Source organism: Podarcis pityusensis (genome assembly GCF_964106645.2).
Source record: "Podarcis pityusensis genome assembly, chromosome: 14".
Classification (NCBI taxonomy): Eukaryota; Metazoa; Chordata; class Lepidosauria; order Squamata; family Lacertidae; genus Podarcis; species Podarcis pityusensis.
In genome coordinates this window covers 19,500,539-19,526,672 of record NC_138039.1, presented here as the reverse complement: position 1 = coordinate 19,526,672, position 26,134 = coordinate 19,500,539, and the positions used below count along the sequence as shown (strand labels likewise).

Sequence of the window (26,134 nt, the reverse complement as noted above, 5' to 3'; positions counted from 1 at the left end):
TCTGGCCACTGCTGAGTTTTCCAAACTTGCTGGCATATTGAGTGTAGCACCTTAACAGCATCATCTTTTAAAATTTTAAGTAGTTCAGCTGGAATACCATCACTTCCACTGGCCTTGTTATTTGCAGTGCTTTCTAAGGCCCATTTGACTTCACTCTCCAGGATGTCTGGCTCAAGGTCAGCAACCACACTACCTGGGGTGTACGAGCCATCCTTATCTTTCTGGTATAATTCCTCTGTGTATTCTTGCCACCTCTTCTTGATGTCTTCTGTTTCTGTTAGGTCCTTACCACTTTTGTCCTTTATTATGGTAATCTTTGTACGAAATGTCCCTTTCATATCTCCAATTTTCTTGAACAGATCTCTGGTTCTTCCCATTCTGTTTTTTTCCTCTATTTCTTTGCATTGCTCGTTTAAGAAGGCCTTCTTGTCTCTCCTTGCTATTTTTTGGAAATCTGCATTCAATTTCCTGTATCTTTCACTATCTCCCTCTCATTTTGCTTGCCTTCTCTCCTCCGCTATTTGTAAGGCCTCGTTAGACAGCCACTTTGCTTTCTTGCATTTCCTTTTCATTGGGATGGTTTTCGTTGCTGCCTCCTTTATAATGTTGCGAGCCTCCATCCATAGTTCTTCAGGCACTCTGTCCACCAAATCTAAATCCTTAAACCTATTCCTCACTTCCACTGTGTATTCATAAGGGATTTGACTTAGATTGTATCTTACCGGCCCAGTGGTTTTTCCTACTTTTTTCAGTTTAAGCTTGAATTGTGCTATAAGAAGCTGATGATCTGAGCCACAGTCCACTCCAGGTCTTGTTTTTGCTGACTGTATAGAGCTTCTCCATCTTTGGCTGCAGAGAATATAATCAATCTGATTTCAATGCTGCCCATCTGGTGATGTCCATGTGTAGAGTTGTCTCTTGTGTTGTTGGAAAAGAGTGTTTGTGATGACCAGCTTGTTCTCTTGGCAGAACTCTATTAGCCTTTGCCCTGCTTCGTTTTGAACTCCAAGGCCAAACTTGCCAGTTGTTCCTTTTATCTCTTGACTCCCTACTTTAGCATTCCAGTCCCCTATAATGAGAAGAACATCCTTCTTTGGTGTCAATTCTATAAGGTGTTGTAAGTCTTCATAGAATTGGTCAATTTCAGTTTCTTCAGCACCAGTGGTTGGTGCATAAACTTGGATTACTGTGATGTTAAAAGGTCTGCCTTGGATTCGTATCGAGATCATTCTATCGTTTTTGAGATTGCATCCCAATACAGTATTTGCCACTCTTTTGTTGACTATGAGGGCCACTCCATTTCTTTTACGGGATTCTTGCCCACAGTAGTAGATATGATGGTCATCCGAACTGAATTCGCCCATTCCCGTCCATTTTAGTTCACTGATGCCCAGGATGTCAATATTTATTCTTGCCATCTCATTTTTGACCACATCCAACTTACCAAGGTTCATGGTTCTTACATTCCAGGTTCCTATGCAATATTTTTCTTTACAGCATTGGACTTTCCTTTCGCTTCCAGGCATATCCGCAACTGAGCGTCCTTTCGGCTTTGGCCCAGCCGCTTCATCAGCTCTGAATCTACTTGTACTTGTCCTCCGCTCTTCCTCAGTAGCATGTTGGACGCCTTCCGACCTGAGGGGCTCATCTTCCAGCGTCATAACTTTTATATGCCTTTTGTCTTTGTCCATGGAGTTTTCTTGGCAGGGATACTGGAGTGGCTTGCCGGTTCCTGCTCCAGGTGGATCACGTTTGGTCAAAACTCTCCACTATGACCTGTCCATCTTGGGTGGCCCTGCACGGCATAGCTCATAGCTTCTCCGAGTTATTCAAGCCCCTTCGCCATGGCAAGGCAGTGATCCATGAAGGGGCTTAATAGCTTAATTTACCCAATTCATTATAAGCAAAAGAGCTCTTAGTCGGAAGTGACTTCACTAGTGATTTCCTTGAACACAGAAGACACTCTCACATTGAAAACCAGCAGTGGCATCTGAGGAAGAACTATTCTGCTTGAAAAACATCAGGCACAAACATGTTTGAGATGTGGTTTGTTAACAAGTAAACTGCTTTTTCAGCACCTTGGGTTCACCACTAATTGAGGAGGTATGGGAGGGAATGCTTACAGATAACTGAAGCAGTATAAAGTTAGCTAAGAAGAGGATTTGCTGTGGGCGCTAGGTAGTATGCCACTTCCAAGGAAGGCTTTTGGAATACGGGGGTGGGGGGACAAAGTATTCAGGTTTTATCCACACATCTTGCTTGGAAGGGCTGCCAATTACCTCTGGGAGTGATATGACTGGAAAATATCATTTTGATTTCTCTTTTATTAGTGCTTGGATTAAAGTGGAGCAGCTGAAGCCTTATCATGCCCACAAAGAGGAAATGATCAAAATTAACAAAGGCAAGAGGTTCCAGCAAGCTGTGGATGCTGTGGAAGAATTCCTCAAAAAAGGCAAAGGCAAGGACCAGGTGAGTGTCCTTTCATTTAGTTTTGCCACCTGACACCGTTCCCTGGAATAATGAATGAAATGCTTCTGTTTTTACTTCATTGCCAGGTAGGTGTGACAGACAATGTCTCAAGAATTATACTATGGAACAGTGATTAGGGTCACATTTAAAGTTGTAAAGCAGTTAAGTTTCACAATTCTGTCACCTCTCTGACTCCCTTAAAGTGAACAGTGACAAAAGGATCGGCTGGATCTCCTTACAGCGTTGGAATGTGTTTGCTATGCACTCTGGAGTTAGAACTTTTTTTTCCTTATAAAGTAGGTGTCTGCCTAGAACACACAGCTGTGCTTTGCCTCTCCTTGTCTGTTCTAAATAGTAGCTTGAACCTGCTAAAACCCTGAGTTCAGGGTCCTTGGCATTCTTCGGATATCTGGCAAAACTCATGTTTGGATTTTGTGAGCTTGGGGACAACAAAATCCATGCCAGCTCATGCCCCTTCTTTTCCTCATCCTCTCTGTTCTGTAATCTCTCAGGCTTCTCATAACTCCACCGAAGAGAAGAATCGGCGGAATTCGAGTGAAGAGAGGGGCAAGCAGTCAGTGGGAGAAGAGAAACACAAAGCCAATTTGTCTGAAGGGAAGCCGAAGAAGAGGGTGTCTTCCGTTTCTTCAGAGCGAGGCTCAAAATCCCCTCTGAAGAGAACGTATGAGCAAAGCCCCCGGAAGCGAGGGCGCCCCCCTAAAGATGAGAAGGTTTGTGTTTTGCATCTCCTCCCATGCTCTGTGAGCTTGTCCAGATGGAATGTAACCTTAACAGCCAACCAGATGACTTCATTGTTGTGGCCATTTGAAAAGTTGCATGTGTTAACTGTTCAAGGGTCCACCAGGCAATTCCTTTATTCCTCAGCCATAATCATTTATATTAGTTGGCTCTTCCAAAGTGCTCAGCTTTAGAAGTTTCATGGAGTGGCTCCTCTCTCTGGGAAATCCAACGAGATAACACCATTTTTCCATCTTGTTGCACGCTAACCAAGGAAACGGAGCACAATTTCACCGTCAATAGTGGTATATGTTAACATCTCCATCTCATTTGTGCGTTTGGTCAGATGACAGCCCTTTCCATCTCATCCTTTCTCCGGTGCGGTCAGGCTGGAAAAGGGCCAGTTGCCTTGATAGATGAGCACGAAGAAAGCTTCTAGAAGTGGATTACGTAGCCAGAAGACGTCCGTTTCTATGCATTCCTAATTCTTTGCCAGCCTTTGATTGCTCACCCCCCGTTGTGGTCTGTCCCATCCTTGGACACTTGACAGATGTTCACTAGCGGAACGTGGCCACCTCTATCTATTCAAGAAAGTTGGAATCTCCTGGCGGTTGATGTTACCTACTTCAATTCTTACCAGTTGAATGGATTACTATAATGCTAATTCTCCACGAGGCTGAATCTGAATGCCACTAAGAAGCATAAGACAGGATTACTAATCAGCTAAGATTTACTAGAATTGCATTCCACTCATTTTCAGTTGAATGGTACAAAGTGCTTCCCTCTTTCTCACTGCTGTCTTTTATTAGGCCACAGTTGTGACTCTCATCTTTACTAGTTTGAGGTTTAGATTCCTGCAGTCTGGGAAAACTATTATTGATACTTTATTGGTGACTGACCAGATCCCTGCGTTTAGATGTGATGAAGCTGCTTACAAGTAGGATTTTCCCTGAGATTTTATTTTAGTCAAAATAAAAAAATCCTTCCAGTAGCACCTTTAAGACCAACTAAGTTAGTTCTTGGTATGAGCTTTCGTGTGCAAGCACACTTCTTCAGATACCAAAATATACATTTCCAAAACAGTTGGCTTGAGGGTGTGCATATTTGCTAACTTGTTCTTTTGGAGAGTGTATCAGTACAGTGGAACCTCGAGTTGCGAACGTGATCCGTGTGGGAGGCACATTTGCAACCCACAGCACCGCCTCTGCACACGCGCACGGCGCGATTCGGCGCCTCTGCGTATGCACAAAGTGCGGTTTTGGTGCTTCTGCGCGTGCGTGAGCACCGAAATCCAGAAGTAACCGTTACGGTACTTCCGGGTTTGGCACGTCCGTAACTCGAAAACGCGCAACCCACAGCGTTCGCAACCTGAGGTATGACTGTAGTAAATTTAGCCCTTTTAATTTCAGAAGCATACTAAGTCACTGGCTGAATACCAGGTGAGGGGGGTGTCCCTTTTTACATGGTTGATTGCAGAAATGTTGGCAGTTATGGATGGATTTTCTGGCTGATGGAGCAGCATCATCAAGAAGTTTGGAAAGAAAAGAGGCTACTGAAAGCAACAGACTTCTTGATGACGCTGCTCATTCAGCTACCACTGCTGCATACTCTCTTGCCCATTGAAGAATATTCAGTAATTTTTCAAAATATAATCATCAAAAGAGTGTGGGAGCCCCGTTCCAGTGGAGGAGAGCCCTGCTTTTGTAAGAATGGCTGTTGGACCAGGCTTTGTATAGATAGCACTGGCTGTGACAGTCCAAGTCCTCTTCGCAACTGAAATGGTCCTGGTTTGTTACTGTTGTGGAATCTCACTCTGCCTAAAATCAAAAGGGATTGCAAGCTGCTGTAGAAGATGGCTAGAAAACATCTCACTGAGAGGTCTATTAATCTGTGCACTAAATGGACACTGGTTGGTTGGTTGGTTGGTTGGTTTAGCCTTTTACTTAAAATGTGGTGAAGATGGGAGGCTTAATGTAGGAGGATAGTAGAGTTATTGTCGTCACCAGATTCCAAAGACGGTGATGCTATAAAATGCTTCCTGGATTATGATGAGGCTATGGCAACTCCCTCTACACCTTCAGGTGGTTGTTGTAAAATAATTTATACCCACCTTTCAACCCCTGCAGATGTCTTTCAAGGTGATAGCTCAATGGGTAGAACATATGACTCTTAATCTCAGGGTCGTGGGTTCAACCCCTACACTGGGGAGAAACTTCCTACAGTGCAGGTGGTTGAACTAGATGGCCCTTAGGGTCCCTTCCGACTCTACAATTCTGTGACACCAGTCATCACATCACATCCACACACAATGTTTAGAGGTTGCAGAGCAGTACTGGATGACTCTTGGTCGCTCTTTGTTTATATTCAAGAGATCCAGTACCATATACATGCATTTTACACGGTACGCAAATTCATGGTGATTCCAGGGGTAGGAGATGAAAATGATTGTTCTTGATCATAGGTTTGGAAGGAATGGGAAGGTTCTGCTATCATTCAGGGTAATCTCTCCACCGCCCTAGCCAAATCAGCCTCTACAGTCCAGCCCCCCACGTATATGTAATATACAAAATACTTATATACACACAAACAAGGAATTTACTGCAGAACCAATAGAGCCAGATGGCACAGGCTTGAGAAGACAAGCAAGGGCATCTTTACCATCAACTCTACACATGTTCGCTCAAAAGTAATTTCCATCAAGTTCACTTCATTTTAGGTAACTACTGTATGTATAGGATTGTAACTATCAAAATCCAGCATTTGTTTAGCAAAAGATAAGGAGCCTATTATGTGACTGGGTGGCTATTTTGTTACTCTTGCAACTCTTACACCAAAGGGATTTAATACTTAATAAGGGTTGCCAGTGTGTGGACTTGGCCCAGCTGAAGATTGATGGTAGAGTTGTAAGAACTACCATATAAAAAGAATAGTGGCTTAGAATAGCCAAGGTTGATAATATGAATCATAATGTTTTGGTCCGTTGAAAAACCTAAAAATCTTAGCCAGATCATTTATTAAAATAGAAAGCAAAAAGTGGTGGTGCTTAGAAGACATGCAGTGAAAATTGGCCAAGATTCCAAAACCAGTAAAGATTTTGTCTTTTGTTCATCGCTTTCCTTCTCCCTCAGCAGTAGATATAGATTAGAGTGTAATGTGCTTTTGGCACAATTCTTCATTCCAGAAATTGGGATCCGTTAAGAAGAAACTAGGTTAGAGGTGAAGGGTGGGTTCTGTTTGAGTCAAGGAAAGGGATGCAAATTGATGTTTGTTATATATATATATATATATATATATATATATATATATATATATATATAACAAGAGGTTAATAATGGTAGAAGAGCAAGCTGAGATGCACTGTGTTCTCAGTACATTTCTCCATGACAATAATGGCAGAGGGAAATAAGATAAGATGAGGGAGTCCTTCTTGGAAATAAATGTCATTCTGGCTTGTGAAATTTACTGGATAGCATGTATTGAATCATTGTCATGTGCATGGATTATGTTACGTTCATGATGTTAAGCACACCTAATAGGGTGTAAGTCTTAGTGAACCTGGGGGTGGGATGGGGACTTGCTTCCAAGTTTACAATAGGATCTTGCTGCATGGATTATTGCTTGATTGCTTTGAGTCACCTTGAAGCTGCTAAAAGTCCTTGCTTATTTTGGTTAATTGCTTTTATTGGATTTATTGTCCATGCCACCCACCCCAAGTTCCTAGATATAACAGAAATCAAATCAATAAATTAACCCATTTTAAAAAAATACTGTACGTTACCAGAATTCAAATTATCTCTGGTCTCATTTAACGCTACCCATTAAAAGCTGGCCCCAATAAATTATTACTTGCCCAACTTTCACCAAATACTATAAGCTCAGACCTTGGGAAAGAGAACATTTTTTATTGTAGAGTCAACACTTCTCTGTCCTCTGTGTATAGAATACAGATGGACCCTTCCTCACCATTCATTCCTTTCCTTTTTTGCACATGAGAGATGACACTCTCCTAACCAGCCCAGCCATTTGCTCCTAGCGCAAACCCCTTTCTTCCACTGAGTTTTTCATATGCCATTTTGCAAGCACGTTCCACTACTTGATTTTGGAAGTTATATTCCTTTGTAAGAGCAACATTTTCCAAAGAGTGATTGGGGGATGTGGAAGAGGAAAATATGCTTCATTATATTTGTTACATATTCATTTAGCTGCTATTCGAATATCCTGTGCACAGAGTTTTGGGATTCTGTCCGTAAACTTAGTTCTTATTCAATCTCCTCCTTGCTTCACAGGATCTGACAATCCCTGAATCGAGCACAGTGAAGAGAATGATGACTGGCACCATGGCTGGCTTTAAATGGCCACCGAGTGTAAGCGAGGTGATTTAATTCTTTGTCTTTTCCTCAGTGGAAAAAATTCTAGCATTTCTGCTGTTGTACGAAGCACAGTGGGGTGGAGCACAATAATCCTCTACTTTGCATACATCAGAGTTTCTTAATGGAAGGCTTGGTTCCCCATATTTTGTGCAAGAGACCCTTTCCTTCCTTGCTCTTCCATTTCCAGTCCTCTCCGTGCATGACTTGCATCATGCCCCTTTTCCAGTTTCAAATACTCACCTCTTGTATTACTTCATCTCCTCTCTCTTACTGTCCCTATTCCTGTACCCATCTCTGCATTGCCCTGGTTACTGTCTGTTTCATATGGGCGAAGGGAAACAAGAGGAGGAGCCACTAGGCTCATTCTAACATAACACTAAACCATGGTTTAGCATGAACTGAAACAAACCTGAATAAAGTCTTGGACTCACCATCAGCCAAGAGAAGGATTTCTGCAGCGTTTAGATTTGCTTCCATTGAAACCTGGCTTATTATGTGCAAACCAGGCGTTGTGGTTTAAAGATGTTTTGGTCAGCTTCTGAGCAAACCAACTACTAACCATGGATTATGAAGCTGGCTTGCTCAATTTAACCAAAGCTTGTTTTAAACCTCAGTTATATTGTGATGACAAGGTAGATTTCAAATCTATAGAAGGCCTTCTGGTTCATGGGAGAAGATGATTTGCTCTTGCTCATTCCAGCACTTGTACATAGTACCAAACCATAGTTTACGGTTGCATACAAACCAGCCCACTGTAGAAGAGGCGTTACTTTTCCATGCATTGGTGCTTTAAGTTCGGTCACCTGGTGCCATGGTGATGTCAGGTGATTGACAGTTGTGTAGCCCTGTTTACCTATCAAAATGGTCGGGTTGTGTGTGTGTGTGAGGAGCTTGGGATCCGGCCATTCCTCATTCCTGACAAAACCCATTCTGCAGTCTTTCAGTCTTAAGATGACAATAGTAGTCTTCATCTAATAGCCTAGTTTAATTAGTCTAATAGCTATGCCCTAGCTTTTAAAAACATTTTAAAATTAAATTTATATAAATAATAAATATATTTTTATATAAGTCATTTCTTAGGGCAGCTCTTTAAAATGGTTTAAATCACATACCATGAACAGTGCATTTACTAGTGTTTAAAGGTCTCAGATTACTATTGCACTAGGCATGCCAGGCCTGAGAATCAAGCTATAAGCATGTTCTTATATATGTTTACTCAAAAGTAAGGCCCATCTATTTCAGTAAGGCTTATTCCCTGTTTACTTGTAAAGTGTTCTGAGAAACTCACTTTGGAAATATAAAAAAAAAAAGCTGTTACGTTATGAACATAGTGGCTCAAATGCAAAAATATACCGTAACTTGTGAACATGAACAGAAATGCTCCTGTCTTTCATCATTTTGGGGGCTAGAGAAAATAACTTGGGAAATGGGGATGAGACCCACAAAGTGAAGCAATGCAGAGCAAGATACCACTCTTCTCCTTGCCAGAAACACTAGCATGCTCAACTTCAAATTTCCTATTCTCTCCCACCCCTTAGACTCCAATGTTATGTAGTTATAGTAAAGAATGACCCCTCACACTACCAGGCAAAATCCCTGCAACACAGAAGTCATGCAGGTGTGTCCTAGAAAGAAAGGAGGAAAGAATCCAAAGGCAAACACACATCATGTTCAGAATTTGCTTTTTGCATAGCTCAGTATGTTCATTGTTGCCTCTTTGATCTTTGAAATGCAATACTCATAAGCTAGAAGGTAAGGGTGGAAGCTTAGCAGCACAGGTGATTGTCTGGGGCTCCAGGGCTACCACTTTACAGCCCTCTGGCAGCAGTGAGGAGGCAGCAGGACTTCCTATAAAGAATGCAGCAGTTGGCAAAGTTGGTAGGGCAGGGTTAGTCAATGTGGTGCCCTCCACTGTTGCTGAACTCCCATCAGCCCCAGCCAGCATAACCACTGGTGAGGGATGAAGGGTGTTATAGTCTAGCAATGCCTTGAGGGGCGGGCACCACATGGGCTACTCCTGTACTAGGTCCAATAGCAGAGAGGGGATAGAACTCATGGAATTGTTGGCTGATAGAAGTCTTGTCACGTGATTCTCCTGCAATTTCCCCTCCCCTCCTACCCTTCATTGCTCAGTTCTGAGGGCCAAACTACACAAAAAATTAAATACATCTTTGCATTTGGCTTGCAGGGTTTTTAAATACAAATTTCCTTCCAAACCAAATTTTGTATATTTATCACAATTATTTGTTTGCTTGTTTATTTATTATTAGTCAGATTTGTATACCGGCCTTCATCCGAAGATCACAGGGTGGTTCACAACATAAAAACACAAAATGTGAACCCAAAATATATAATAAAACAAAAACAAACCAGTAATCTCCCGCCTACAAACACATTTAAACAGCCATAGAATGTTAAGCAGCCAAAGATGTGGTTATAGAGAAACATTTTTGCCTGGCGTCTGCAGATAGGTAATGAAGGCATTCCACAAAATGGGAGCCACCACAGGAAAGGCCCATTTTTTGTGTTTCCACCCTCTGGTCCTTTCGTGGAGGAAGCACACAAAGAAGGGCCTCAGGGGATGATCTCTGTATCTGGGCTGGTTCATATGGAAAGAGGCAGTGATGTCGAACATCAAAACCTATTACACTGTTAATGCAATACCAATTGAATCTTGTCTTTCTCTTTGTTGTGTGACCATTGGTAGAAAATATAAGGAGGGGTAAGGATGATTAGATAACCAGTCAACACCAATTATTAGTTGAAGTGTTGATAGTGGCTGGTGCCAAGAGGCAGAAGATAAAAAAAGTAGTCAAAGTAGTTTCTGAGATATCACCTTAGGTTTGGTTTTTGGAGTTGGCAAACTGTGTCCCTCACCGTTTAATATTTATCAGAAACATTTCACTTAAATTGATGATTTCCATCTAACATGAACATGCTCTTAGAATGGGTAGTACTTAACTGATTTATTTAAAGGAGTAATAAACCGCTCTTCAGACAAAAAAAAAAAAGGCTTCCTAAGTGACTTATTTAAAAAAGAAAAAAGATTTGAGAGCACAGACCTGTAGCAGAATTTTAAGCATGTTTACTCAAAAGTAAATTGCTTGCTGCTTAATAGTGTGCTTAGGATTGCAACTTAGAAACCAATACATTCAGATGAGTCCTGTTTTTAAAAGGAAAGTGCTTTTATGGGATATATCACAAGCTTAAATATATCCCAAGGAGTCATTTTCAAGCAGCCTCCCATAATGTTGCCATGGGTGGCTTTCACTGAAGAGGCTATTGTGTGTATTATGTCCTGGAAATTACTTTCCTTCTCCTGCCAATTCTTTCTGAGCTGAACTCCCCAGCCTGCCTCTCCTGGACTCTCTTAATTCCCACCTCTATTACCAAGCATAATGATAACTTCTTGACACACATCCTGTATTAGGTACAGAGATAAAAACAAGACTCTTGCTAGTCTGTGGCAGACATCAAGGAGTCTCCTCAGAATTGAGAAAGTGACAACCCATTAAAATGTGTGTGGAGGCTTTTCAGACTTGAAGTTTGGTTGCCTTGGTTTCTAAGTTTGCCTCTTTGCAATTGCAGCCTGTGAAAGATGGCGACCCTCATTTCCATCACTTCCTGCTTAGCCAGACAGAGAAGGTGAGCAATAGGTTTGGCTGATGAGTTCATTGCTTGTGGCACTTCAGGAGTTGAAGTCTCTGTGCCAGGTTTCATTAGTTTTGCTTTGGCATTCATAAGTGAAAATGCCTTTAAAGCTGAGCCGTGACATCCTCAGATTTCCTTGAGGAACAGCAGTTTTTCACTTGTACATATGGGACAGGTATGATTTTAAAAGTTCCTGGAGCAGGTCACCAGAAGTTGTGCATAAGGCAGCTATAGGGAGATAACAGTCATTTATTTCACCCCACATGCATTTCATAAAGATTCCTCCATCCTAAGGGAGCATGGTTGGGGAGTAGGAAATAGGATGTTGCCTTATACTGAGCCAGATCATTGATCCATCTAGCTCAGTATCACCCTAAGCCTAGACTCTCCACTGACTGGCAGCTGCTCTCCAATGCTGGTGATTGAAACTGGGTCCTTCTGTATGCAAAGCAAGTGCTCTACCCACTGACCTGCAGCTGTTCTCCTGCAATAAGTATTTACTTGGGGGTTTTTTTTTGCCAGATCTCTCTAAGCTTGGTTCTTCACCTATGAGTTCACAGTGTTATCTGGGATTGCCCTGGAGGGAAGGTGTTGAGCATAAGAACTGTTTTTCTCATACAGAAAGTAGGGTGGGGTGTCTCTGGCTTGATCATAATTAATTGTCTATTCATGCTGAGTATATAGGTCTACTTGCCCTGCAAGACAGCAAAAGAGTTTCCCCCAAAATTTGTTATTTTCCTTTTCCTCTCTATGCAGCCGGCTGTTTGCTACCAAGCCATCACAAAGAAGCTGAAGGTGTGTGAAGAGGTATAGCAGACTTCCTTTTTTACTTGCCTGCATTAAAGTTTTGAGACTGCCTGTTTCTGTAAAGTAAAATTATCTTTTATGGCTGTGTTTTTTCTACCCCTTAGGAAACAGGGTCCACGTCTATCCAGGCAGCCGACAGCACGGCTATCAATGGCAGCATCACTCCCACAGACAAGAAGTAAGAACCTCCTTTTCTTTCATTTCCCTCTGATTCTGAAGGCTGTCGTGTCTGCCTGTTGGCTTAAGGAGCAATTTGCAATATAACACATATGATACATATATGTAAACAGTTATAACAATTGCATATATAAAACATTTTTAAAAACCATAGTTATATGTGTTATAGCAGTTGAAAATAAGATCACATATGGAAAACTAATTCAGATTCAAAGCAGATACCAGTTGGGATAAAGATTTTAGAAGGCTTGTTAAAAGAGGAATGGCTGAGTGAGTTTGTGTTTTTATAAAAGTATTTCTGCATCACCATATTATAAAATATAAGGGTGATGTACAACAAAACATTAAACACCATTAAAAACAATTCAGAGAATCACTAAAGTAACTGGCTAGTCTAAACATTAGAAATTTAAATAGCTGCAAAGGCCTTCCAGGATAAAAAAAAAAGGCTCCAAGAGATGCAAGAAAGTCAAAAGCAATGAGTTTCTTGAAGAAGAGCATGATCAAACTATGATAAATAAAATTAGCAAGACTTCCTGGGATATCGTAATGAGCCTGCCTGCTGGTCTGATGAATGCATTTTGAAAAATGAAAGTTGCTTTTATCACAACTCTAGGGTCGTTGCATGAATGTGCTGGGAGTTGCCTAGTCTATATGTGGGTGAAAGCATTGTCCTGCAAGGCAGGTCAGGTGGCCTAATCTGTTTAACCACCAACCCCAAACCACCAGACACATGAGTAGAGGCGGAAGCATTGTACCTTCCAAGAACAGCACTCTGTGACACTTGTGTCCTCTGGCACTTCCTGTGCTTCCCCCCCTCTCCTTTCTAGAGTGACAGGAGCTACGGTTGCACTTCCTGCCTCGCTCTCGGAAGCAATTTCCCTCCTGCTCCGATGCAGAACAGGCTGTGGCCTGTTTGTCGCTGGAGCTGTCTCGGAATGTCCGTTTTTCAGGCTTGCTGAAGGGAAACTTAATATATAACAATGAAAGTATTCAGGTAAACCCTTTCCCCTTAGCAATTCGGAAGCAGACAATGCGTCCCTCTGGGTTGGGCTCTGTTAGTGTGAAAATGTCTTAGCAGTGGCTTGCCGCAAGTCTCTCATGGTGGCTTAGTTAAGCATTGCAAGTGCTGCCAGCTGTGAACTGAACAGCAGACATACAGGAAGCTAAAATGTGTTAGCTTTATTAAGATCAGTTTTGAAACGCCTTTGTTAATTGAGGAGGGAAACAGTCACTTGTACTCTTTGTAAGTTTCCAAGGGTAATTTGTCTTTGTTCCATTCTGGTATCCCTTGTTCTTGCCACTGCCTCTTTATAGTTTACTTACAAGTGCATGCAGGGCCCTCTCAACCAAAATTCTTCCAATACCCCCCTCCCCTCCTTACTAATTTGGATAAGGAATGTTGTATATTAGCAGTGGCTTTTCCTAAGCATGAAACCAGAGTGGCTGCTAACATGTGAACTGTAGCTTAAACAAGCACTTAATTCTATTTAAGTGGCATGGCAGAAAGATTTACAAAAACATAAGTGACTTTTGATCTGTGAGTTGTGCACCAGGATACCAAATGCTGTGTTGAGCCTTCTGAGGCAAACTAGCTAAGAGAGGGAGTTGCCCAGTCATTGCTGAACTGTACTCAAATTTAGACCTTGCACATGCAGACCCAAGACATTTTTCACTGCACCGTCCTAGTCCGTTTTGTGCTATCAATGAGTATGACTTTGTGCACCCAGTTCTTGGTCCTCCTAGGATGAGGTTCTCTTATCTGCCTGAGCAGAAAGTAATGTCTCTTAAGTCTGGACTGCTTGTTTAGGCATGCTGTATAGAGCAGATTTTTGATGTCTGTCAGCCATTGGCTCTTTGCTAGGGATATAAATGTGATCCTTTTGGTGTTCCTGCTCTTGAGAACATTGGTGCTCACTCAATAAATCCTCTGTTACTATGAATTACGCACTTTGCTGCCTGCCTCTGTATGTCTGTTTCCATGAAGCTTGAACCCCACAAGGCCTCGAAGAGCCTTTGCTTCTATATCTCCAACCTCACATTAAGCCCTTATGCAAATTTCCAACGCTACAAACTTCCTTCTCTCCTCCCCAGGATAGGGTTCCTTGGCCTTGGCCTGATGGGGAGTGGCATCGTGTCCAACTTACTAAAAATGGGTCACACTGTCACGGTCTGGAACCGGACTGCTGAAAAGGTGAGTTCATTCTTTGGGAAGTATGAGGCGATATCATACATTATCTTAGTCACCTAGTCTAAGCTTATGCATCTGCAGAGAAACTTCATTATGAAGCTTTGGCAACTTTCAGCTTGGCTGACCTTAAGCCATCCTCCCAAATGTGAACAGTGGGGTTTCACTGAGCTTGGAAGTATAGTAATGAGGAGAAGCCATTTAGACAAAAAGTATGCCTTTCTGTCAGTCACGTCTGAGACATGCATTTCTGAGCTCCACCACTGCTGTGACAAAGTCAGCTTAAATTATCACACCAGAAAGTAGTAGCCATGGTAACATTTTCCTTCCCTCTGCTTCATGTTCTTTCCTCTCATTTTGTGCTATTTTTGTGGCTAGTAGCAGAAGCTCTGCCTTCTGATCTCTGGAACAGCTGTGCCCACATCATTCTTGTATCAAGTTTTTGGAGATGGATTTATTTATTTGAAGCATTGGTTTACCCTGCCCTTCAGCCAAAAAGGCTCCTGGAATAGCTTGTATATGAGATCAGTAGCATACAAGCCAGTCCCTTCAGGCTTGCAACCTAACAGATACAACACAAGAGGGAAGAGAAGCCGACTAAGGCATCAGTTCGTAGTGAACACATAAATAGCTTTTGAATGGGAAGATTTGAATGAGAGGAGGCCAGTGGCAGCCTGTCTCAGCAGAGTCAATGGAGTGGACCCTGAAGCCCCTCTGTCCCTCTGCTACAGCCAGCTGGAATGGGTAGTCTATAGATTGCTTGAGCACAGTGGAGTGAGAGATAGTGTGCGTGTCTAATTCTCAAAAGCAGTGATCAAACACACAATGGTCCCCCCCCCCCTTATTCTGGGGTGAAAGCAATCAAGAGACTTGGTTTCAGAGCTACCATCTAGCAGCCTGTGACAGCAGGGGAATGGCCCAAATGTTCAGTGCCCACACAGAGATGATGAAAGCTAGTGCCAGGACCCATCCCCACCTACTGCCACCAGTAGAAAGTAGCAGGTTGTCTTCTGTCATTCAGGACAGGTGAGGTTTTCTATTCCCCACCAGCCCACATGGGCTGTGTTTTGGAACTGGGCTCCAGCTGTTGCTACCTGTTTGGCGGTTAGAAGGTAGCCTGCTATCATTGGCCTCTTGAGCTGAGGGCCTGATAAGTTGCTATGGAACTCCTGGGGTCTTTGGAGTACTCCTTGAAATGCACTGCCTAAAGTAAGGGGATAGCTAACCACTCTAGAAAGCAGAGAAGAGAACCTGACATCACTGAACGTGATCTCCACACCCCAGAAAACAAGGTTATTCTAAATAGCCTAGCCCTGTTTCATTTTGTTCATGTGAATGTGGTCCAGGATGCAATCCTCTTCAGTTCACCATGGGCACATCAGGGTCCCTGGTAGAGCGAAGCCAGCTTTGACCTTTATTATTCAGTGGTTTCCATTTCTTACATTTGGGTCTGTGACTTTTGCAGTGTGATTTGTTCATCCAGGAGGGGGCAAGGTTGGGAAGAACCCCCGCTGAAGTGGTCTCCACCTGTGACATCACTTTCGCCTGCGTATCTGATCCAAAGGCAGCCAAGGATGTAAGGATTATCTCTTTTTCTTGCACACTCTCACCTTTCTCTCAGTGCTGTACACAGCGCTGACTTTCCATGACCAAAAACTCTTCCAAAATATACTGAGTCCTGATGAATGAATCCCTCCACTGATTCTAGACATGAATCTCTGCAGCTCTTTAATTGTAAGCCAAGAAAGTGCAGAAATCATACTCCTCATTGTAAGCTTCCTATAATGGATGCCCAAAAGTTTGTCTGGTACAGTAATTCCCAAACTGTGCATCAGGGCATGCTAGTGTCCTGCAAGAGAGGCTGAAGTGTGCCTTGAAAAAATTAGTAGACTGGAGGCGTCCTCCATTCTGTGCTCCTTATAGCAGTGAGGGCCCGTGCAACATTGATTAACCCTCCTCACTGTTTACTTAGCATATATATACAGTGGTGCCTCGCAAGACGAAATTAATCCGTTCCGCGAGTCTCTTCGTCTTGTGGTTTTTTCGTCTTGCGAAGCACGGCTATTAGTGGCTTAGCGGCTATTAACGGCTTAGCGGCTTTAAGAAAAAGGAAACAAACTTGCAAGAACTCGCAAGACGTTTCGTCTTGCGAAGCAAGCCCATAGGGAAATTCGTCTTGCGGAACGACTCAAAAAACGGAAAACTCTTTCGTCTAGCGAGGCATTCGTCTAGCGAGGCACCACTGTATAAGGACATGCTAGAATTTGAATATTTGAATAGTATCAGAATATTCAGTTGGAATAAGTGTGTGCTAGGATTCCCTTATGCAATTGCTGAAGGATGCAGGTAAAGCCCAGAAGCATCACTGTTGTCTTGCCTTGACTGGGAAGGGGGAAATAGGAGGTAGTGGTAGTTTCAAGGAGGAAGCCTGGCTGCTGTTCTAGGAACAGAAATTGTGAGAATTAAGAGTGAGGTGTGCCTCCCAGTTTTAAATCATGGGTGGAAACTGATCAGAGTATCAAAACATGGCTCTAGTATTTAGAACAAGGTCAGCCTGTCTTTTCAGCTGTGTGTTGACATTTTCTGCCCAAATGCTTAATCTCCTTCTAAAAGCTTTGCTGTCAAATGACTGGAATAGTTCACAGTAGATTTGGGCAGAGCTGGTTACTTTTGCTTTTTGTTTTCTTCATTTTGTGTGGTTGCTGATGTAGTGTATGTTTATAATTTTCATGATCCTCTTTGAAGGCTGTAGTCTAAAGGCAATATATAAAACAAATAAAGGACTGTGCGCACTGTGGGATAGGATAACCACAGTCAGCCACAGAAGCAAATTGTATCACTTCACAGTTTAAAATGTTTTAGATAACTTTATTGTGACTTTTCCATAACTGTAGCCAACCCTGTGAGAGGTTGCTATTGTTCCCATTTTACAGCTGAGGAACAGAGGCTGAGAGTGACTTGGATGAGACCACCAAGAGGTGGAGCTTGAACCTCGGTCTCAAAGGCTGAGGTCAGATGGAGTTTAATTGGTGTGTGCTTTCCCAGTAGCACACTCCTAAAACCCGAGACTACTAATAGAGGGTGGAATAAATGCTTGTGCTGCAAGTTTTGTAGCTCTTATGTGGCTGTAAGAGTAGGCTTGAAAAACTGTTATCTGTGCTTAGCAAAATCTCAGAAAAGCAGCAGAGAATCCCCTGGCACAGTTAAGTATATTTTTCTATTTATTAAGTGATTTTGCTCCAGGGTCCTACCTAAGCTCATGTTATCCATACAACCCCATCAATGCACAATACAAGTAAAATACACAAAAATAATTGTGTGGCTGAGTGTATATGAAGCAGAGTAACACAAAATGTATGATCTGCTCCTCCTAATAGGACCTAAGAAGCTACCATTGTGCCAGGTCAGACCAAGTCCATCTAGCCCAGGAGTTAGGCAACTCTTCATCTGCTACCTTTTTAAAAAAGGATTTTCCCTCCCCATATCATTTAAAATGGCCTGCTGTCATAACCAGCACCCATCCAGAGCCCTACAATGTCAACACAATAAACCAAATCTTACCCTTGCTGTTTTATATATATGTAACTGCAAGGCTGTGAAGTTAATAGAATGGGAGGTTTCATCCTTGAGTAAGAAGTTGGGCTGCATGAATTTTGGATTCCTTTTGAGTTTCTGTTTTATACAGGTGCTACAGTATAGCACTGCAGATTTGTGCGCATGCTCGGCTGTGAGAAACTATAGTCTTATTTCTGTGTGGTCCAGTTCCTCCCCTCTGCCTGGAACTGCAGATAGTAACACATCCTAATGGAGCTTCAACCAGACATCCCTTATCCAAGATAGAGAGAAAATGTAGCCCAAGGCAGTGATGCCATCATCTTCCTGATCCTTTGTTAGCGCTTCCTTAAAACTATCCTCTGTCTAAAGTGAGCAGCAGCATCCTTCAAGGTAAATAATGTTGAGGCCACTCAAGTCATGTGGGCACTTTCAGCAAGCCCTTGTGCAGAGATTGTTAGCAGGAAGCCCTTTAGCATTGGCACAGGTGGATTTCCTTTGCAGACACCCTATTGCTTTGGCGCTCTTCTATTCCCACAGCTGGTGCTTGGTCCTAGTGGAGTGCTCCAGGGTATACGTCCAGGAAAGTGCTACGTGGACATGTCCACCGTGGATGCAGACACTGTTACAGAACTGGCTCAGGTAAGCATTGCAAACTGAGTGCCTGGTGTTATTTTAAATCATGTAATAGGGTTAGCTCTCCTTCAGGATGGTGTTCATTCACTCTTTTTCTGCTACATGCAAATTCTGCCTTAAAAGAGCCAGGCAATTTGCAAGCCTACTAAAAATTGAGACCTGTAACCAGAGATTCGGATTTTTGATTCAAATGATTTGTGAAAGTCTGCCTCACCTCCCTGTACCACGTTCTCTCCATGTCAAAGTTCCATGTCTCCATTTCCTTCTTGCAAACTGTATGCCCTTTTGCACACACATGCACCTGCCTACTGTCCTTAGGATCTCTGAACTTTTTCTTCGATCTAAAGAAATGGTAGTCAGTGTGGTGCCCTCCAGATACTGTTGGAGTCCACGAACAACTGGAGGGCACCAAGTTGGCTGCCCCTAAATTGATGTGCCCTTTCAGTTCCCTCAAAAGTAGCTGCACTGTCAATAGTCTCTTGCTGACATACTCAACATTAGCCAATATATGAGGTGTTTTCAACTTCAGTGTCACCACAGCAGATTATCCCAATAGCTAGAGGGAGTTCATGGGTGCTCCTGTCATTAATAGGTGTTTGGGGTTTCCTGTATTTCCTGATGGTTTTCAAGGTGTAGCTTTCCTCTTTGACCTCTTGGTTGGTGCAGTATGTGTGTGCCCCATGTGTATGTAATTGGGACATTTCTTCTCATTTCTTCCAGGTGATCGTATCCAGGGGTGGTCGCTTCCTGGAGGCACCAGTTTCAGGGAACCAACAACTCTCTAATGATGGCATGCTGGTGATACTAGCCGCCGGTGACAGGGGCTTATATGAAGACTGCAGTAGTTGTTTCCAAGCAATGGGGAAAACCTCTTTTTTTCTAGGTAATACCTTCCATCCCAGAGCTGAAGAGAATCATAGTAGGCTGATCATAGGCAGAATAGAGTTTAAGCCCACTGAATTAAGTTGGCTTTAGGGTGCCTCGATTTGTACAGTAAGGATGGGCAATCTGTGGTCCTCCACACTGTTGTTCAACTAAAATTCCCAGCAGCTCCAGGCCAGCTGATGGCCAGTAATCAGGAGTTGATCTGGAGGGCACCATGTTTCCCACCCTTGCAATCCGTATCTCCATTCTGAGAGGTGGAATAGGAAGGTGAGTCTCCCCTCAGCAAGTTTAGGCAAGAGAACATAAAACTGTGTGGTCAAAAAATTGTTTTGGAATCCAGAGTCTCTCTGAAGCAGTGATACGGGCAACCCCTGATTTGCAGAAGGGTTGTGTAAGGAGTCATGTGCACAACTGCAGCGCACACATAAGCCCACTATGCTCCCACCCCTGTTATGCCCCCTTTTCTGGCCGCTTTCAGGTTGCTGTCATGCACGCATTCATATTAGGGATTCAGCCCGCCCACCCCAAACAGAAGACATGGTTGCTTTCGCTGGGTGTCTTTCAGAACGGCTTAGATGTCAGTGGGCATGGTGCAGGTTCTTGTTTTTTTCCTTATATAGAGCTGTCCAACAGTGTGTGCCTCTCTCACAGGGGAAGTGGGCAACGCTGCCAAGATGATGCTCATTGTGAACATGGTCCAAGGAAGCTTCATGGCCACAATAGCAGAAGGACTAACTCTGGCTCAAGTGACTGGTCAGTCGCAGCAGACTCTTCTGGATATCCTCAACCAGGGACAGCTCGCCAGCATCTTCTTGGACCAGAAGTGCCAAAGTAAAGTTCTCTCCCATCTTTCCTTCTTAACCAGAAAGCTAGTATCTCTTTTTAAGTGTCACCAAACACTTGCATAGTGGGGTTCAAAGAGTGGGGGAGAGGAGATAAGCATTGCTTCTGGATTCACTGTTCCATTAGTGTAGTGTAGGATGGATTTGCTGCAAATTCACACTCCCACATCCAAGCCAAAGATTTTATCTACTGAACATTGCATGCTTGTTGCTACTTCATCTGTCTTCACAGCCAGGCTTTTAAAAATATGGGGTGATACAGGAAGTCCATGTTTGGGGGAGGGTCACAGTTTAGCAGTGTCCTAGGTTTTGTCACCAAAAGGAGGGTTAGGAAAGATATCTGCCTTGAAGGTCACTTTTAGAGTAGCAATCTCACTCTACTTGACGTCTTTAAGCAGGATCAGTTTGATTCTGGCACTAGTGAAATCTGCAAGGGAAGAGAGAAAGCAAGTCAGCAGCTGGGAAAGTGGAATGTGAAATGTACTTGGGGTTTTGTTTCTTTTCTTTTTTTCCAGACATCCTGCAAGGAAATTTTAAACCAGATTTCTACCTGAAATACATCCAGAAGGATCTCAGATTAGCCATTGCACTAGGCGATTCTGTTAACCACCCAACTCCCATGGCAGCTGCAGCCAATGAGGTATGTGTGCTGCCCAGGCCTCCTCTCTTTCTCCAGTTCCATCTTTAGGAGATCTCCTGATACCCCTTTTGTAAAGGTCAGGGGAGTTGCCACTTTGGCCCTGCATGGCCAAGCCTCTTTGGGTGCCTTGGCCACGCAGCCCCCAGTCTTCCAACTTTGGAGGTATGGCTCACTGGCAAAGGACTCCCACCCTCCTTAGCTTTAAAATTTGGAAATAGGCTGGACCACCCACCATCCTCGCCAGAGGGATGCATCACACTTGCTTAGATAAGTGATGGCTGGGAAAAAGAGGTGAATGGGAAACGACCATTTTTTTCACCTATTTTTAATGGGCCTTCACATCTGCACGCTTGCCATGTCAAGCAGACTTCTTAAACCCTGATCTTCTTGATAATTCCATACACACACCTTTTTTTAAAAGACAGCAGGCACTTATACGGAGGTGATCTTGATGGTGCCCCTTGATTATGACACTCTTCCCTTGATTTGCCAAGTCCTCTGGGGTTCAGCCATTTTTTCAAAGCATTGTAAAACATTTTTGTTTGCCTTGGCTTCTCGTGGTTAAAATTAAACCTGTAGAACATTTGTTGTTCAACTCCCATCATCCCTGGCCATGCTTGGCAGGCCTGAAGTCTAACAACATCTGGAAGGCCACAGGTTGCCCATCCTGGTTTAGAGTTTGGTGATTTAATACTGCTTATGGCTGTTGAAAGTTTATATTTTAATGGAATATTTTGGCTCTTTTACATGACACAGTATCGTCTTTCCTGTGGGAGGAAGCTTTGTTGGGGCTAATTATGGCCAGCAGGCTTTTCCTCATAGTGAGCTACACATAGGTGCTGGCTGTGACCCCAATTCCCCAACTCACATAGCATTCCTTGAAGGGAAGTGTTTATAGATATTGCTGAGGCAGTTCTGTATTCTAGTGGGAAACCAATAGTATTATGAGAATACTTGCTTTCTGAAAGGACTGCTCTCTTATTGCCTTTCTCTTTCTTCAGGTCTACAAACGAGCAAAAGCATTGGACCAATCTGACAATGACATGTCTGCTGTGTACAGGGCCTACATCCACTAGGCTACCCCATTCTTGTTAATACCATGATTATTAATTATGATGATGATGATGAATACTGGGTTTTAACTCTGGACCAGTCCATCTCTGTCTCTCTGTCTCTCTCTCTTTTTCTTCCCCCCACCTCTCCTCAATTGTTTTTCCTTTTTTAAAATACAAAAACTCTCCTGGGATCTGCCACAAGGGCAGATTCTACAGCAAGCCTTCCTGTGCCAGCAGCAGCAAGAGTAGGAGGGAAAGGGCTTGGATCATTGCCTTCTTGACAACAAATTATACCACATTCTCGGAGTCACAGAATGGAATTGGCTGCAGGTCATCTCAAACCCTGAGGTGACTCTTGCCAGGAAGTCTGCTGCTTGACTTCTTCTGGTGTTCACTTTTGTACCAGTGTCCTCAAGAGGTTGTTTGTTTGTTTTTAACTGCTGTTTCACTTATTTGCTGTGGGTAATGTGTTCATTGTCCTCTCTTACGCACTAGGGACAATTGAAAGAAGGCTGTCTCACCTGCCTGTGAACCTGGGTGGCTCAATCTCAGGCCCTCTAGATGCTGATGCACTACAGCTTCCACAAGCAAGATCAGTGGCCCAGTCGTGATGGGAGTTGTCGTTCAGCAACATCTGGAGTGCCAGAGATTTCCCACACCTGGTCTAGACCCTGGGAACCTGGCTCCTCTTTTTTTTCCTAGGAGGAAAGTCACAATCAAGAAGGCGACAGGGCTAAAATTAGCATTGTAGTTTCGGATATTCCCCACCTCAGTATCTCAGTGGAATTAGTTACAAGAACCAAAACAGGCTCCATCCATGGCCCTTCCCATTCAGACAGCTTAGTTTTTAGTGTACACAGGATCTAGCATATGCCTGTGGCACTTGGATATGCCAAATGCATTTAGAACAGCCTTTGGCTTTCCAAGCATTGTTGAACTCCAAATCCAAGGCAGTCTTGGAACAAAGGGATTTTTGTCCCCCAGCATCTGGAGGGCACAGATTCCCCATTGTTGATTTTAAAAAGACTCCAGTTCCCAAAAGGTTAATCCAGTCTTGAATATTGCTGTAAAACCCTATTGCTTTTTATAATTCAGAAAATGAACTGGGATGTGTTTTAAAGAGCGAAGGTAGAAACTTTGGGGTCTTCCTTTGGTTTTATGTCCTGAGAGCATGCACAGTGTGCACGCACCTGATCTTCTGTGGCTGTTAGTGTTGGCAAAGATTATTAGGATTCTTCTCATATTGCCAGAGAGCCATAGGGCAAGGTAAGAGAAAGTGGCTTCAGGAAGACCCAAAATCTAAACGCAGAATCTTGACTTCCATGTTTCCCTTTCTGTAAAAGTGGAGGAAATATGCCTATTTGTTGGCAAGAACTTTAATACAGCCTAATAAACTCTGCTTGCATGAATGGCAGTGACGACAAGCTTTGAATTGATATGCTGTCATCTGTTGGTGAAGTTGTGAGTGCTCCAGCAGATTGGCCAAGTACCCGTGCTTTGGAAATAACCTAGTAAAGGGAAGTGGGGAATGGCTCCTGTTGTTGAGGCCATTTACCATGCTGGGTCTCACTGGAAGTCAAGTAGGGTCCCAGAGAATTCAAATAAATCTATTTGAATCAACCAGAGCTGCCGTTGAGGGAGGGTGAGCTTTTGAGCCCAACAGAACTTGACCACATGCTTCCATGTGAAAAATGGCTGGTGTCAAATGAACAGTCCTTAGTTCTCTCTGGCAGCTCCTGAACTTTCAAAATGGAATACAAGGATATACAAAGTGGGTGCCGTACAAATAGCAGAGAAAATGCCCCCAGAGAAATGCTCAGTGTTAGTCTTGGAAGAGAATCCCGTGTTCACACTTGGAAAGCAGCAGGATGGACACCCCTTGCTGTTCACACATCAGATTTCATTTTCCATGGGTGTCCTGCAGCTGTAGAGCCCTAATATGCACAGACCCAGTCTGCACAGTAATCCGTACTTACATTTTGTAGTGAATATACCACGTGGACCAGGACGTTACCTTGATCAGGACCTTCACATTTGTAGATCCAGTACAAAAATGAAAGCCACACTCCTCTAGTTGCTTGTTACTTCTGTGGTATTTTAGCAGTCGGCCTGGGAAAGGAAACAGAACCAGTTAAGTGTTCCTCTGGAGCAGCCTTCCTCAAACTGATGCCTTCCTGGTGTTTTGCACTACAGCTCCCATCAGCTCCAGCCATCATGATGGGAATTAGTCAAAATCTTCTGGAGAGTACCAGGTTGAGGAAGCCTTCTCTCCCTAGGGTCTTCCATTCCTGCTTGTGTGATCTCTGGCCATAGATAGCCATCAGAGACTGCTACTCTGCCCTGTGCTGAAATTTTATCTTGATGAGCGGTGGAAATGAGCACACAACAGTTGTGAGTTTATGGATTCCCTGTTGGATCCTGCTAGGACAGCTTAGGATCTTGCAGAAAGAGCAGTTTAATTTTGGAGGACATACTTTGCAGTCTTCACATAGCGTGATTTATAAATGATAGAAGTAGTTGCAAGGATCTTAAGGTACTATCCCAAAGAGGTCCAGGGTGGGGGGGGGGATTTCTTAATCTTGTGATAAAGGCTGTCTTCAGAAAACTTTAAAAGGTGTAAACAGAAACAGCAGACTTCAGTACACTTTATTTTGCCTTGGAGCGAAAAATTCAAACTAGGCTGGGTGTAGGAGTAACAGAGAACTGTAACCCCTTGTATTGAAGGCCTATCTTGTGGCTTCTTTGGCAAGGAGAATAAAGATCTGCTAGCGGGTGTGGTTCTTCCTGCAGGACTCTACAGTTACTGATAAACCAAGAACAGCCGAGAACACTCTCAGATAGAAGCCAAGGGTGGGCCGAGCACTCTGCAGTCTCAAATGCCACTTCAGAAGAATAGCCGCCTTCATTTCTTGCAGCAAAATGGGAGCGAGTTGTGGTGCCTTAAAGCTTTTATTGTGGCATAAACTTTCACGGGTCAGAAGTGTGCTATGGCCCACAGGTTTTATGCCACAATATATTTGTGGTGGTTTTTTTAAGGGGCCGCAAGACTCGCTATACATTCTATTCAGTTTCTCACCTTCAGGAGCCAATTTCTCCAAAATCCTTTTTTTGTGGGTCCCTTCAGATTCCAGCTGTTGATGTTGCAGGAGGGGAAGCTTGGATTACAAGACTGTGTGATTGAACTGGCTTGGTCATTGTTGTCTTAATATTGTTGACAATACTGTAAAGTTACTTTTTAATGGGGATTTCTGTTTTAGCAATTGCTTTTTATTTTGGATCCTTCCTTTTTAAAGAGAAAAAAAAATGTGACACTTGTGGAAAGCTTGTAAGAAAAAGCAGTTTTCTTTTAATTCCCTCTCCTTCAATGACCGATCTATAGTTAATTAAGGTTGTGAATTTTTTTTAAATTTTTTGCCTTGTTTTTAATTAACGTTTGTCATTCAGAATAGGATGTGTGGTGATGATTAAATGGCAAAAACAGAAGAAATGATTTTTTTTCTTGTGCAATTAACAAAGCTACTGGCAAAAGGAAATAAAACCTTTCTTGGTAACACAATGTTACTTGTCTGTTTCTAAGCTCTCCCCACCAATATTCTCTTTTCTCTCCTTCACCAGCCATTAAATCAAAAGAAATATGTTAAGCCTAACATTCCCCTTACTTTTGATTCATAGAGCACAATGTTATGTTTTTCCTGTATTAAAACTGAAGATACACATCACACTTTTATACACTCAGATCCCATAATGACAGGCAGTTTTTCTTCCTGTCTGTTGCAAGACAACCCAGTTAAAGTTGTTTCCATTTTCCTACTCTTTTTTTCCTCTGTCAGCTCTAGAACTGCTGTGTTTTCTGAATAATGTTAAGAGTATCAGCTTTGCATGGCAAAAGTCCCAGGTTCAATCCCTGAAATCTCCAGGTAGTGCTGGGGAGAGACACTCTAGAGAGCCTCTGCCAGTCAGAGTATACAGAACTAGGCTTGAAGGACTTAAAAGAGCAATCTAGCAGTGTCATTCAACAGTGACAGACAACAGCTTTGCTCTAGACACGGCAGGTGCTCTTTTTCAAAGGAAGCTGCCTTATATGGAGTGAGATCACCAGAGCATCTTACCACAATACTGTCTGC

General features: G+C 43.0%; 1 protein-coding gene across 18 annotated transcripts in view; it reads left to right on the top strand.

Annotated features, from left to right (window-relative positions):
• Positions 1–25,566, top strand: part of GLYR1 (glyoxylate reductase 1 homolog) — a 44,171-nt gene extending 18,605 nt beyond the window's left edge. The window contains exons 4-17 of one of the 18 annotated variants that reach the window (XR_013979606.1): positions 2,331–2,469; positions 2,982–3,200; positions 7,494–7,580; positions 11,166–11,222; positions 11,985–12,035; positions 12,140–12,213; positions 14,307–14,406; positions 15,866–15,976; positions 18,493–18,594; positions 19,309–19,471; positions 20,125–20,304; positions 20,831–20,955; positions 21,957–22,963; positions 22,995–25,566. Coding sequence is in view for 17 of the 18 variants with exons in the window: in XM_080981987.1 (XP_080838113.1) it covers positions 2,331–2,469; positions 2,982–3,200; positions 7,494–7,580; positions 11,166–11,222; positions 11,985–12,035; positions 12,140–12,213; positions 14,307–14,406; positions 15,866–15,976; positions 18,493–18,594; positions 19,309–19,471; positions 20,125–20,304; positions 20,831–20,955; positions 21,957–22,031 (1,483 nt within the window). In the remaining variant the exon portion in view is untranslated. Of the gene's footprint in view, positions 1–2,330; positions 2,470–2,981; positions 3,201–7,493; positions 7,581–11,165; positions 11,223–11,984; positions 12,036–12,139; positions 12,214–14,306; positions 14,407–15,865; positions 15,979–18,492; positions 18,595–19,308; positions 19,472–20,124; positions 20,305–20,830; positions 20,956–21,956 lie in introns of all 18 variants that reach the window. The other 17 variants (XM_080982002.1, XM_080981998.1, XM_080981999.1 and 14 more) reach the window with 17 other exon arrangements.
• The last annotated feature ends 568 nt before the right edge of the window (positions 25,567–26,134 follow it).